Raw genomic sequence first — 12,895 nt, 5'->3', positions numbered from 1 at the left:
CTGTGTGTTTAACTTAGACTTTAGCTTTACAGACTTGTGTATCAGAAGATGATTTCAAATAAAAAAATAGATATTTTGAAAGTGCTTTTGTCTGACTTTTCCTTTAAAAACATAAGGTCAGCACACTGTGAAGCTGATCCTACCCAACGCTGGATAGAGGAGAACATCTACATTTCTCCACTCAACTCACCCCTCAAACTTCCATTCTAGCCTAGCGTATCCCTGGCCTCTCTGAGAAGAGACTGCCACTTACATCAAGTGGTACTTATGTTAATAAAAATATTTAGTTTATGCTCTCAGCCGTATTTGAATGGCTTGTGCAGCAATTCACTGTAATGTCTCCAGAACCACATTACACCAAATTTCAAAGTTTTACTTTATTTTTACTATGAGTGCAGATAAACAAAAAATGCTGAGGGCTCTAGAGCAAGCTTTCATTCATTCAGTGACAGGTCAGCCACAGCTAGATAACGGCTGCAGTACTGAGGGCTAGGTTGGTGCTCAAAGTTGCAGTTGTCCAGCACTACTTCTACATATAGTTGAAAGTTACTGCATTTCTAGTCTACTTGCATAATCTAGCCAAGTCTCTGAACACAGCTTTTTAATGCCCTTTGCATTCTAGCGCAATTTAACTGAGGAAACAAATAGAATAAAGCTAAAAAAAACCCCAAAACCCCTGAACTAGCAGCGAGAGCGCCTAATCAGAAAGACTGTAAGTTTATCAGAAGTTTCTGCCACAGGCTTACAATGTTTTTTGAGGAAAGCAAATTCAGGCTTTAGGTATAATGTTTTCCGCCAGCTCCACTCTCCAGTTCTTGCAATGTGTGCTGCTTTAAAGCCTCCAAGATGCATTCCTGCAATCCATTAAATATGTTCACTACAACCTGTACAGGAGAGGGGGAAAAAGTTGTCAGGTGCATGCATCAAAAACATACTTTCATTGTACAAGGAGCCTTAAAAATGTATCTGAACTATTTAATTACTAATTTGACACACACTGATAAGAAACTGCTATGAACCACCATAGAACATTTTGAACATGTGAAAGAATTGAGAGAAGCCTTGTGTGTCCTGTAGGACCATATGACTATTTAAGAAGAGGAAGCCATAGAACTGATAACACAACATCCTGCTTGAGATACTTAATTATCCCTACAGATGATTTGTTTCAAAGTAAAACCAGACGGCCACAGTACGGAGCTAATGGAGCAATGTCTTGTATTTACAGGCAACTGCAAAGTCAGCCTCTGTTCTACCTTCTAGAGAAAGAAACACACTATTTCCAGATTAAAAAAAACAACAGTTTGTAACACTAACATGCATGACATGAGGCATGGATGCAGATCAAGACATTTGGCACCAGGCTAAAATCATTAAAGAGTAGGTAATCCATATAGAAAAAAAATGCTCTGAAAGAAGGCACTTAAATGCCTACAGCTCCATTCAAGTCCAGGGTGCTGCTGGCTGCCCAGTACTCCTGAGGAACAAGTTGCTTGACAGTAACCAAGTTTTCCTTTTCAAATTGTCTTCCGGAGTCCTGATCCCCGCCTCACAGTCAGCGGGAAAAGTATTAATTACATCCCCACCCTGTCCTGCCTCGTGTTGGGTTTCTGGCCTGGTTAAACTGAGAGGTGTGTGCAGAAAAGGAAATATTAACATCTCTGTGCCCTTTACCCAGGAGCAAGATGCCCTGCTCTGCTTCATCCCACTCTTTCATCTCCAGTAAGGCACTTGGTCAGAGCAGGAGCTCTCTGCTCCGCACTGTGGGCTCTGTTCTCTCCCTCATCCGAAACGCGTCCCCATCTGCTCCCCTTCATAAACACGTTCTATCTGGCATTTAACAATGTAGCACACCAGAAAAGCCCCATACCAAGGAGCTGCAAATGCCTTTGATCTTTTTAATCAAGCTGCAAATATTTTAAGGCTTCTGCACCAAGGGACCCTTCAGCAAGCAAGACTCCAGAGTTGCTGCCAGCCAGGTTAAATATAAACCACGTATCCTGCAATCGGGATTCCTGAAAAAACAAAACTTAAAGTAACTGGAGCATTAAGCTCTCTACAGTGGAAGTTAGGCAATGCTTTTTCAAGTGCTGTGATAGTATCTTAAACTGCATGCTGTCTTAAAACCTTGGCAAGCCGATTTTCTCCATAACTTTCAGGCCTGCTACCATTTAGGTTAGGACACCTTATTGCAGAAGGTATCATTAGAAAGTGGGTAAGAAGATACTGAATGAGTTCTGTAAGTCCTGCCTGTATGAGTACAGAAAATGTTACTGCTTGCACATTAGGCATACATGGTTACCAAGTTACTGTATATATTATCTAACTTTCTGTGCTATTTTTCATGTGTTAAATGATTCTTAATTTAAAAGTTCCCTCACCTCTCCTAAGGAGTTTGTTCACTGCAGACATTTCGCTAAAGTGCTTCGTTCTAGAGCACTAGAAATAGTTTGGGATTATTGCAGGGTGGAGGTGGGTGGGTTTATAATTTTAAAATAGGTACATACCGTTACAGCAACAGAAGAGAGATACAGAACTCTCCTCTTCTAACCTGTACCTGCCAGAGTTTGGTGAGTCTTTGCACTGTGATATAAATCTGTGAAGTTCTGTCTCTGGAAAGCCATCTTGCTGGTAATGCTAAAAATTGATATTTAGTTAAACCTCTGACAAGGCTAAAGTATACGATAACCCAAATCCTCCCCAGACCACTTTTCAGACATTGTTCATCTGAAATTAGAAGACTCACAGAACCAAATATAAAATTACTGCTTTTTAGTAGATATTTATCTTCCATTGGAGCAGGAAATCAGATAGGCTTGTAAGAAAACTGAAGTAGGAGGGATTAAAAACCTCTCATCATCACTCTGCACCCTCAAAAGTAGCGATTGTATTTATTCTTTAAATCGGTATGTACTACAAGTCAAAATACTAAGGGAGATGAGAGTCATGATAGCACTGATCTTGGATTTTTATTCCAAATGAAGAGTCCATGCTTACCTTGACAGTTTCATACGTATCAGTAATGAGTGCAATGAAGAGACTCAGCACCATATAGATGAACAGACTGATGAAGGAGTAGAGGTAGATCCTACTGAATAACCAAACCAAGTAACTTTTCTGCTGCATTTTTGCAAAGGTGGCAAACATGTCATCTCCATTGATCAGTGAAAAAAGGCATTCAGAAACCACGTTCAGAGAGCGAAACTAGAGAGGAGGGAAGAAGAAAAGGACATCCATCGATGCTTTTTTTGGATCCAAAGACTGTACATAACTCAAAGAAGATATACAGCTGATGACTGGCTGCCTCGGATCTCTGTATATGCCCAGGGTAGGACAAGGTGCAAACAGTAAAACATTTGAGGAATGAGCAAAGTTCCTTACCTCCGGTAAACATACATACTCAATTCAGATAAGCCAATTTCACTTTTAAAATGGATAAGGATAAAGTCTCAAAAGCTTTAGTCTGATAGTGGTGTTCTGCAAGATGAAAATTATTTCTCAAAATACCAGCATGTGACGGGGAGTCATGGCAGCTTCCACTTCTGACTCAGAGCTTTCATAACTCAAGGAAAGTCTGATTGAGTCATGAAAGCCAGACTTCTCAAACAGAGCAGCATCATGTTGAAGATGCACTATTTTTATATTAAGGGAAGCCTTGACATGGAAACTTAGAAGACAACAGTAGTAATCTCTCATTTGTTTGGAATCCATTCAGTTATGCAAGCTGTCTTTTTTCATGTTAAGTGTATTACCTTCACATGGTATGGTCCCAGTACAATCCATCCACAGAAACAATAGCCCAGGTAGATCATAGCAGCACAACAGCAGAACCTCATTACGTTGGGTAATGCTGCTCGCAGTGTTAGGATGAGAAGCTGCACAAAGCAATGCAAACAGTTAGAATTCAACCAGGCATTTCTTCCAGTCCTCTAATAGCAACAAACAGAATAAATACCAACAGCACGAAGATCCCAGGAGTTCCTTACATTATACTTCTGAAAGAAACCTAGGTAGCGAATGACTCCAAGCCACACAAGCATAGTGGATGTTCCTAGGAGTATGCTACAGACATCATAACTTGTCAGGCTCTAAAAAAAGAAGGAAAAAAAAAAAAGACAAAAAAAATCAAGTATTATAACAACTGGCAGGTTCTAAATTGCAACTCTCATTACTACAAAGATCTGTTAAGAAACATTGTTTTCCTTGGCAATCTCTCCCATTAAAAATTAGTTTCGGGCACCGTGCATTAGAGAGCAGAAGTCCTACCAAAGAGCAAGGGCACTTTCAAGTGTAACTCATTTCACCTGCCTTTACATATGGCTGTGTGTAAAATAGACTCTGGCAAGATAAGCTTCATTTGCAAGGCCAAGAGGGCAGCTGCACTGCAGGTGCAGAGAGAGACACCCCCTCTGTACCTGGCTGCCCACAACCTGCAGAGTGGCACCGCAAACATTTTTATGCTGCTTCCAGACCTGCGGCAACTGCTTCTGGAGTCTGCATTGACAGACCCCCCTGAACAGCTTGGCAATGTCTCCACTGCATCCTGATGGACACTGTAGATGTGACTTCAGAACCACAGAGCAAAGAAGGTTCTGCCAGTACACAGGCAAAGCAGTTTTTCAAAAATAGCATGACTTGTCATGCAGAGCTCAGATAAATACTAAGGAGGATCTTATTAGGTAGCCAGGAACTGTGAGGTGTAGAAAGTTATGTTATCAAGGAGAAGACTAATTAGCTTCTAATTAATTCTAACCAGAACTTTATTTATATTTTATGGCACTTCACTGTTTTTTTTTTCCATCCATACATACTGGCCTGTTTTCATCCAAGTTAGCATATACCCTGTTCCCTGAACTACAGCTCTACTCTGAAATGGATCATGACAGCTTACTTGAATAAGCAGTTTTTACTGTTTTCTGGTTTTATTCCTCTAAGAGAAGAGTTGGGTAATCTTTTCTACCAGCATAATTCATTTACAGCTAGACAAAAAAAAAATTTAGGCTACTTTAATGTGAACTCATTATTCAGCCATTAACTTTCACACAGTGACATGGAAAAAGATCTTGCTATTATGGTCCACAAGGCTTGGAAAATGCAGTGAAATGTAGCTGTAGGGAAGAGTTTTAGTAAAATACTCTTAGCAAAGGAATATATATAAATAGATGTATTTTTATATATAAAATATTGGAATCCCAAATGCAAGATCTTACTCCAATCTGTTCTTGTCTTCACTTCCCCCAAAGCAGGACAGAGTTATCTCTTATCTTAGCAAACTTCCTCATAGCTTCTTTCTACTCCTAAAGACTGAGTTTATAGTTCCTAAGGTAAGACAGGGCAATTTGTACAGGGTGTTTATGATAGTCAAGCTGTCACCAGGTGGATTTCAGCCCCATCCTTTCATCACTACTGTCCAAAGTCTGTTGTATTGCAATGTCACACTTCAAAGCCTGCTACAGACTTGGTGAAGAACAAATTATCTGAATATTAGAGTGCTTCAGGACAGCATATTGTAATAATTTTTCTTCCCTAATTCTGCCTGCACATACTATGTTTTAAAAAGTTTTTTTTCTATATCAAGTTTCTTTTAGAAATTGAAGGCCTAGAACCTGTCTGTGGGTGACTGTTATGTACATGCTGGAAACCAGAGCTGGGAAAGCAGCAAAGTGATGTTTAAGGAGAGAGTCTCTGTGCTGGTTAAACACTTGTTAAATGGGGAACAGGAAGTTAAATGCTAAATTTTAAAAACTCCATCAAATAAGCAAATAAGTGGTCCTAAATGGAGAAGAGAGGAAGTCAACAGCCTTAAACTTTCAGAGATTATGTTAATATTATCCCTTGAAGTCAGAAAGGAGCAAAGATAATTTGAATTACAATATCTAGCAATATGTGGAGTTTTTAAATCTCGCAACTGGAAACAACACATCTCAGTTGCAATTCCAGAGGAGAAGATAGAGTTTGAAAATTTCATGCCACTCAGAATCAAATATACCCAGCCTAAAGTCCTTGGAGAGATTTAAACCCAGCTGGGTCAGAAACAATCGGTTTCGCATTCACCTGACAGTGTACAAAGCTTACCTTGGCTTGTATCTCCATCTTTAGAGTTGATCCAACAATAGTTAAGACATCGCTAACCATAATCAGGATGTACCATCCGTTGACAAATTCCATTTGATCACTGAAAGATACTTCTTTCTTATAATAATATAGGAAAAAGCTTACAAATTCCTAGGGGAAAGGAGCGAAGAAAAAAGTTAATCAGGCTTACACGGGACATGAAGACTTTTCAAGAAAAGAGTTATACCCACCCTTTGGAGCTGAATTCCTTTAACCACTGATCGTGTGCAAAGGATCAATGAGGCCAGACAAGTCAATATAACAAAAGCATCAAAGATCATCATGTAATGAGTGTTCTTCTGTACTGCAAGAACAAAAATATACGTTTGTCATCAGATGCATTTCATCTTATTGACCATCTTGGGTATTGAAGTAAGAATCAAGTTTTGATGTTAACTATGTTTATATAACTGAATTAAGAAAAATCTTGGCATTTTTCCCACCAAAGTTTATCTGACATATTTTCATGAGAGACACAAGTGCATCTGCACTGCAGATACCATTTCAGTTAATTTAGGAAGGTTGATACCACCACATCAAAAATATACTAGAGCATGCCTGCTTCTTACAGCCCCATAGAATTAGAGGTGGGAGTTGTCCATTTTACAAGGCCTTTGGAGTGACAGAACTTGTCAAAAAAACAAAAAAAAAAAAAAAGAAATTCCAGGAACTTTACAGTATGTATGTTCTCTTACAGACCAGTATTTGACTATCAGATAGGTTTTCTGTCCTAGAGCAGTGCAGATAATTTGCACTGCTGCTCAGCTAGCCAAGACCAACATTGAGCTAGACATGACTTCCCCAATTCTTAGGTTACTAAAATTCACCATCTTGATCAACTAAGGTCAAATTTTGCACCAAACCTACCACTAGACCTCTTTTTGTTCTTTATACTTGTCATACAGCTGAAACTAGGTGAGACAGTATAAGGATTAGATTTTTAATGCTGAAAGAGTGATTGTTTGAGAGAAAAAATTGAAACAAATTAATGCTAAATTTGCAAGAAGATGCAGCAATTCTCCAAAATGGCACATTGAAGTTCTAGTTGACTTCACAAACTGCATTACTCAGAAGAAGCCCACCTACTTCTTGCTTACACCAAATCCACTAACACATGTGCTGTCACCATTTCAGTTGGTTTTGCAGATGTGGATCATTACAGAAGCCTAGTATCAAAACCTTCTCGTACTGCTGCACTAGCAATCTGTTAGAGGTAGCGTGCCATCTGGTGTGCACTTACAACACAGCAGCTAGCAAAGCTAGTTGATAAAGTGTGTTTAGTGGAATATGCATTTGCATAAGTGGTGTGTTTTGTATTCTGCGATGCATTTCATTAAATTCCCAAAATTAATTCCAACCTGGATCTTAAAAAAAACACCAAAACAAACCAATCAAAACCGAAAAAGACCCCAGAATGTTTTAACCAGACTCAATAGCTGCCAACAAAGGGTGCTCTTTAAGTAACTATTTAAGATAGATTATTTAACCATACTGTGCATCTCAGTTACACCCAAATACATGCCAAACAACATTTAAGCGGCAGGAAGTGTTTCTAGCCATTCCACTCCAGCAAGCCTTAGCAACAGCGCTTCCTTATCTTTCCTGGTGCTAAGTCCTGAAATAAGAGTGAATCAGTTTCAACTTTCCACCACTATCATGTGTCCTTTTGTTGCTTGGTGCTAGAAGAAGAGTTCACAGCCCTCCCTTAAGCAACGAGCAGCATGAGTTCAGTAGCCAAAGCTAGAAGGATGCAAAGTGAGGTGTGGAAAAATTTTGGTTTGACAGTATCAATGGTGCAAGGTTTGAGAACTGCTCAGGAAAGGAACGGTGTGGCTGGGTTCCCAGGATTTCAGATCAGAGGTTGAAGAACAACAACTCCTTAGAAAATCAGGATTTAGAGCACACCCACTAGAGAATGTATGTCAATAGTGCCTCATCTTTTAATAAAGAAAAAGGTTAACAAACATTGTGCTACTGTGGCAAAAGTGTAGCATGAAAATTTGAACACATTTATGTCACTTACTTGATCCAGAAACATGCCAGTCTTTACATTCCCTGATTGCTATGTCGTTGTCTAGGCTTATTTTAATTCTTCCACTATGTGCTTTATTATCAAATACTATCTGCATTAACAGAAAAAAAAAAAAAAAGCATGCTTAAACCATTACATATGTAGCACAATATTGCTAAGCTTGCATAATGATTCAGAATAATTCCCCTAGTGGAGAAGTTACAAAACCTGTTTAAGCTTAAGGTAATTTCAGTTTATGCAAATAAATGCTGTCAAAGTGAAAGACAAATCTAGTGAACCATGTACTTGCCACACATTGCTTGATCAACTAGCTACTAGCTGAAATTCTTTTAAACTACAGCCTCATTCCTCTATGACCTGAAAACAACCTTTCCTAGAACCAGCTCTCTAAAGAGAAGAGGTTTATGCTTTCGTTATACTTCAGATGGATTAGACCACAAAAGGCCATAAGCCAAGCAAGTGCTTCAGGACCACATCATGAGCACTCAAAGCTTAACTTCCCACAGTTACAACAGGCGGTTATTTACAGGGTACACTAAGACGTGACAGAGTAATCCAGTCACCACTGGGGACCAGTCAATGGTGCCCAACACTCTTCAGAAAACATCTGCACTGACTGTGCATGGTAAACCAGCAAGAACGATTTCTTGTTTTGAGCAGAAAGACAATTGGCAGGCTTCCACGTACCGTCAGAGTGAAATCATAACAGTCAGGGAGCTCGTGGTGACGAACAGTCTGGAGGTTGATTGCTTTCAGATTGAACATGAGCTGCACCGTCACCAGTCTGCAAGAGAGCTTTGTATTAGTTTTTCACAGGGAACATGCCCGAATACCCCAATACAGAAGACGCTGACTCCTCCTCACCTGTGGAAATCCAGAGTCAAATTCAAATTGTGCTTTCCCACTGTTGTGTTGTCTAACAGCGTCATTGGCTCGATGTACAAGCAGTCTGCAATGGATAAGCACTCACAACAACATCTCATGGGTTATCACGCCCTTTAACTGTAATCTGCCTTTCCCACTCCTGAGGCTAGAAAGAGCTGTTGGCTACACCAGGCAAGATAGCACGCCTAAGTGAGGAGTCATTTGGGAAGTTAGCTGACAAATACGTTGGCTTCCCTGAACCAGCCAAGTTATTCATCATGAATTCATAGGGAAGGCTCCTGAAATTAGCCCGAAATACTTGTGTTAAGCGGTCATCAGTGCTAACGGCTTATCACTTGTTTTGTGGCAGTAGACATAAAGGACTGTTATCTTGGAGGCGAGGGCTAGAGGCTAGTTACATAGTAGTTTTCTTGCCAGTTTTGGCTGGTGGTAGGCTCAGTATAGATCATTTGATAGGACTACACAATACTGGATGTTTATAAGAATTCATCATAAATTTAGGGTCCCTCCTCCCAAAGAACTGATACAATAGATTAGGTTCATTACCAGTGACAATCTCTGGGTCTATATCAAAGGTGTCATTTCCAGGACAGATGGTTCCTCGCTTATAGAACTGCTGACACACGGCCAGAGCTGTCTCTTCTGCTCCCCTCTTCTCATAAGCATGGTTTCCAACAGAAATGTTGGGCAGTTGTAAGTACTAAAGTTTGGAACAAACAGACAAACAAACTTAGATAGCACCAAAACTGTTAGTCTCTGAGAAAAAACACCACAAACCGCAAGTGTTTGGATCTGCACCATAACCCATCTTTTTTTTAAGTGGTCAACTAAAGAACTTGGAAACCATCACCACACAACAGCTGAGTCCTCAAATACTTTAAGGTATTTGATAAAAACGGTAAGTGCAGGATTTGGATCTAAATATCTTTTTGCTTATTTTTTTTTTCTTTTTACAATCCTTACTAGAAAGGCTAATTTCTTATTTGCAAAGCACTGTGGCTCAAATCCAAGGCCTGCATTTTAGTGCAGAATTAGTATACTGATTAGCTTTAAGGATGTTGCCACAAGTACAATGCTCTGGCAATGACAGAAAACCTGAACAAGTCAATATTCTAGTCTTAAGCAACTGGCACAGAAGTTCAATTTCAGACACCATCGGAGAAGGCAGAAGAAGAAAAGGTACCCAGGTAAAGAGCATGTGTAATGTATATGTTGCAGTGACAATCCTTACCTGGTTTATTGCAAAGAATATCTGGTCATAGACATCTGTCTGTGTGTATACAGCATAGGTGTCATCCATTCTCTCCATGTATCCTTTCAAGAAGAGATGTTTGAATGCAACAGTGTTCTCTTCTTTGAAGGCAACTACCATTTGATTGCTCAATCCAAAAACCACCAGCTGAAAAAGACATTTATATTTCCTGTTCAAAGACAAAGTTGGCTTCTGGATTAACATGCGAATCCTGTCCTGGTAGATACGGCACATACACTCAGGCTGCTCCATTTCACAGCTGGTCAAAAGAAAGTTTAACTTCAGGAAACAATGGCTTTCAAGAATGTTCCTTTAAAATGTTTACCAGCATCTTGGCCAAGGACTCGCATTTTCACAAAGAAAAGGATACCATCTCAAATTCAAGCAACCCATATACTGTTACGCGTGCTTTGTTAGTTCAGCCTGACATGAATATGACTTGTCTTGGGGAATATCAGTATACCTCAGCCAAAAAGGCAGGACAGGACTTAACCAGACCCCACTTTGAAGTCCTTGCTCCAGTGTAGAAAAAGAAAATTGAGGACAACTCAGAAAAACAAACATCCCTCCCTCAGGTTTGGGTGAAAGGTGTTTTGAGAATAACTGATCAAAACTGTGCTTGTAACAGGATAACCTCTGAAGCTGTTAAAAAAATACATTGCAATTGTTCATGAAAATTGTTCATAAAACCCTGCTCGCTACTACCCAGGCTGGAAAAGGTTTCTAGAAGAATGTGGTGTATTATTTGTAGGAGTTTGCAATTCTCTTCAGCAACTATTGTTTCAAATCTAGTATCAGGAGTATTGTGAAGAAACTCGTCAGAGATAAGTCTGAATCAGCAGCCTACAGATTAGTTTTATGGCCATGATCCAGACTGGATATGTAGGTTTTGATAAGGGCAACTCGGTTACAGAGATACTAAAATGTTCTGTGGGCAAGCTCAGCATGCTAGGCACACAGGAATACACCAGCAAATCAACACCGCTAAGATTGAGTTACCTACTGGCAGGTTTTCTCTGAAAAGGCTAAATCAGCATTAGTTTCTTTCTTAGTTAGGTTTTTCCACCATCAAATTTTATTTTTAATTGCAAAATGGGACATTAGACATTCAGAGGATGAGGATACATTTCAAACTAAAGTGGTAAGTAAGGGATAAAAACATACTGCCAGATGTATTGCAAAAGAATTATTATGCCTGCAGTTTGTCACATCATTAATGAAACTGTAGAAAACATTCTCTGTACTTGTATCGTTATAGCACTGACACCACCATAAATGTAAAACATGCACGGGCAACTCTGAAGGATCATCATCTGAGTTGTTAGAAAGATTTTATGAAAGACCTTCTTCCTCCTTAACCAGAGAACTTTGAGACAAACAGTTGCATTTTAGGCACAAGATAGATGTGTTTTACGAAATCTATGGTGCAAGGCTGGGCGAGAGGCAGAGTGGAGCAAAACTTCTGGTTTTTTTTTTTTCAATACAAGAGTTTGTATCCCATATGCAAGGCATAAGCAAACATCATAAAAAAGCTACCAATTTCAATTCTTATCTCTGTGATATTGAAACACAAGTGACTCTTCCTTCCCTTCAACACAAACACACTCAGAGTGAAGAAGGTATTGCGGGGGCAGATGTGCAAGGATGCCATCCTTTTGGGGGGAAGGGAAACAAACAAACAAAAAAACTAGTGAAGAAAAAGTAAAGTAGAGCCCTTAAACATGGTTCATTTCATCTCTGCTCTTAGGAAAGATATCTGTCAGTCAATATTTTTGAGAGGAAATTATGCCTTTGAGATTCAAGCTACATATATGTAACTAAGATAGTTTTGCAGTCTATCCTCTCCCTGTCTCTGCGGCACAAGAACAGCATTTGTCACCTGCACTGCTTATTTGAATTCCCATGGGCTAAAAAGAATCCCTGCTTCCCTAATTACTCACCTGAATAGTAACCATTGCTATTTTGAGTAGCTGAATCCCAAGTTTCCAAGGTTTCCTACCCCGGGCCCAGAATTTCTCACATGGGTTCATGAAGAAGAATTTTAACTTCCTTCTAAGCTGGTCTTCCAAAAGCCCCTCCTGTGATACTGAAAGGTGTCGTTTGTAGCTGCAAAGATTTTCTTCATCATGAGCACTGCAGCTGCTCACAGCCACTTCAGGATTTTCCATTTCTGAAATGAAAAGAACTCCATGTCAGCTGGAAAACATGCAAGCATGAATAGAGTAGCATCAGATCAATCTGCACTGCCAACCTGCACTCCAAAGATGTTTATCTTCTGTGAAAGGCACTTGCACATTACACTGAATTTAAGACCTTCCTTATAATATTGCACATGTTCTGCAGAATGCAAAGAGAAGTTTGGGCAAGCCCTTAAATTTGCAGATAGGCTGTCAGGACATTTATTTCATAGTGGGATATGAATTATGGAGTTACTTGTTGAAAACTTCTTCCTCTCTTTCTTGCAAACAACATCATGTATGCAAGACATCCTGACTCATTTCCTCCTGTGTCCAGAAGAGCATCAAAAGCCTCTCATGAGCGTTCATTCTTCTGGAAAACTTATCTAGTTCTGTAGCCAGTATTTTCCCCTTCTGTCAGCCTGCTGTCCAGTC

The 12,895-nt window shown here is 39.6% G+C and overlaps 1 protein-coding gene across 1 annotated transcript; it reads right to left on the bottom strand.

Moving 5' to 3' along the window:
• Positions 1-864: 864 nt before the first annotated feature.
• MCOLN3 (mucolipin TRP cation channel 3) lies at positions 865-12,498 on the bottom strand. The gene is made up of 13 exons (XM_074151395.1): positions 12,224-12,498; positions 10,263-10,430; positions 9,578-9,731; positions 9,011-9,095; positions 8,834-8,930; positions 8,138-8,237; positions 6,306-6,418; positions 6,076-6,225; positions 3,987-4,088; positions 3,753-3,875; positions 2,998-3,204; positions 2,508-2,637; positions 865-884 (listed from the first exon to the last, which is right to left on the bottom strand). The coding sequence occupies exons 1-13, from the start codon at positions 12,449-12,451 to the stop codon at positions 865-867; spliced, it is 1,677 nt and encodes a 558-aa protein (XP_074007496.1). The 5' UTR covers positions 12,452-12,498.
• Positions 12,499-12,895: the final 397 nt, after the last annotated feature.

The sequence above is a fragment of the Numenius arquata genome, chromosome 8 (assembly GCF_964106895.1).
Source record: "Numenius arquata chromosome 8, bNumArq3.hap1.1, whole genome shotgun sequence".
Classification (NCBI taxonomy): Eukaryota; Metazoa; Chordata; class Aves; order Charadriiformes; family Scolopacidae; genus Numenius; species Numenius arquata.
Note: the sequence above shows the minus strand (reverse complement) of the source record. Positions and strands in the feature narration are given on the sequence as shown.

Excerpts from the sequence above, each read along its gene's own strand:
- MCOLN3 (XM_074151395.1), bottom strand. The coding sequence starts at position 12,451 with ATGGAAAATCCTGAAGTGGCTGTGAGCAGCTGCAGTGCTCATGATGAA. Across the intron at positions 9,732-10,262 it reads TATTCTTTGCAATAAACCAG|TACTTACAACTGCCCAACAT; the intron begins GTAAGGATTGTC and ends TCCAAACTTTAG. Across the intron at positions 8,931-9,010 it reads TTGACTCTGGATTTCCACAG|ACTGGTGACGGTGCAGCTCA; the intron begins GTGAGGAGGAGT and ends GCTCTCTTGCAG.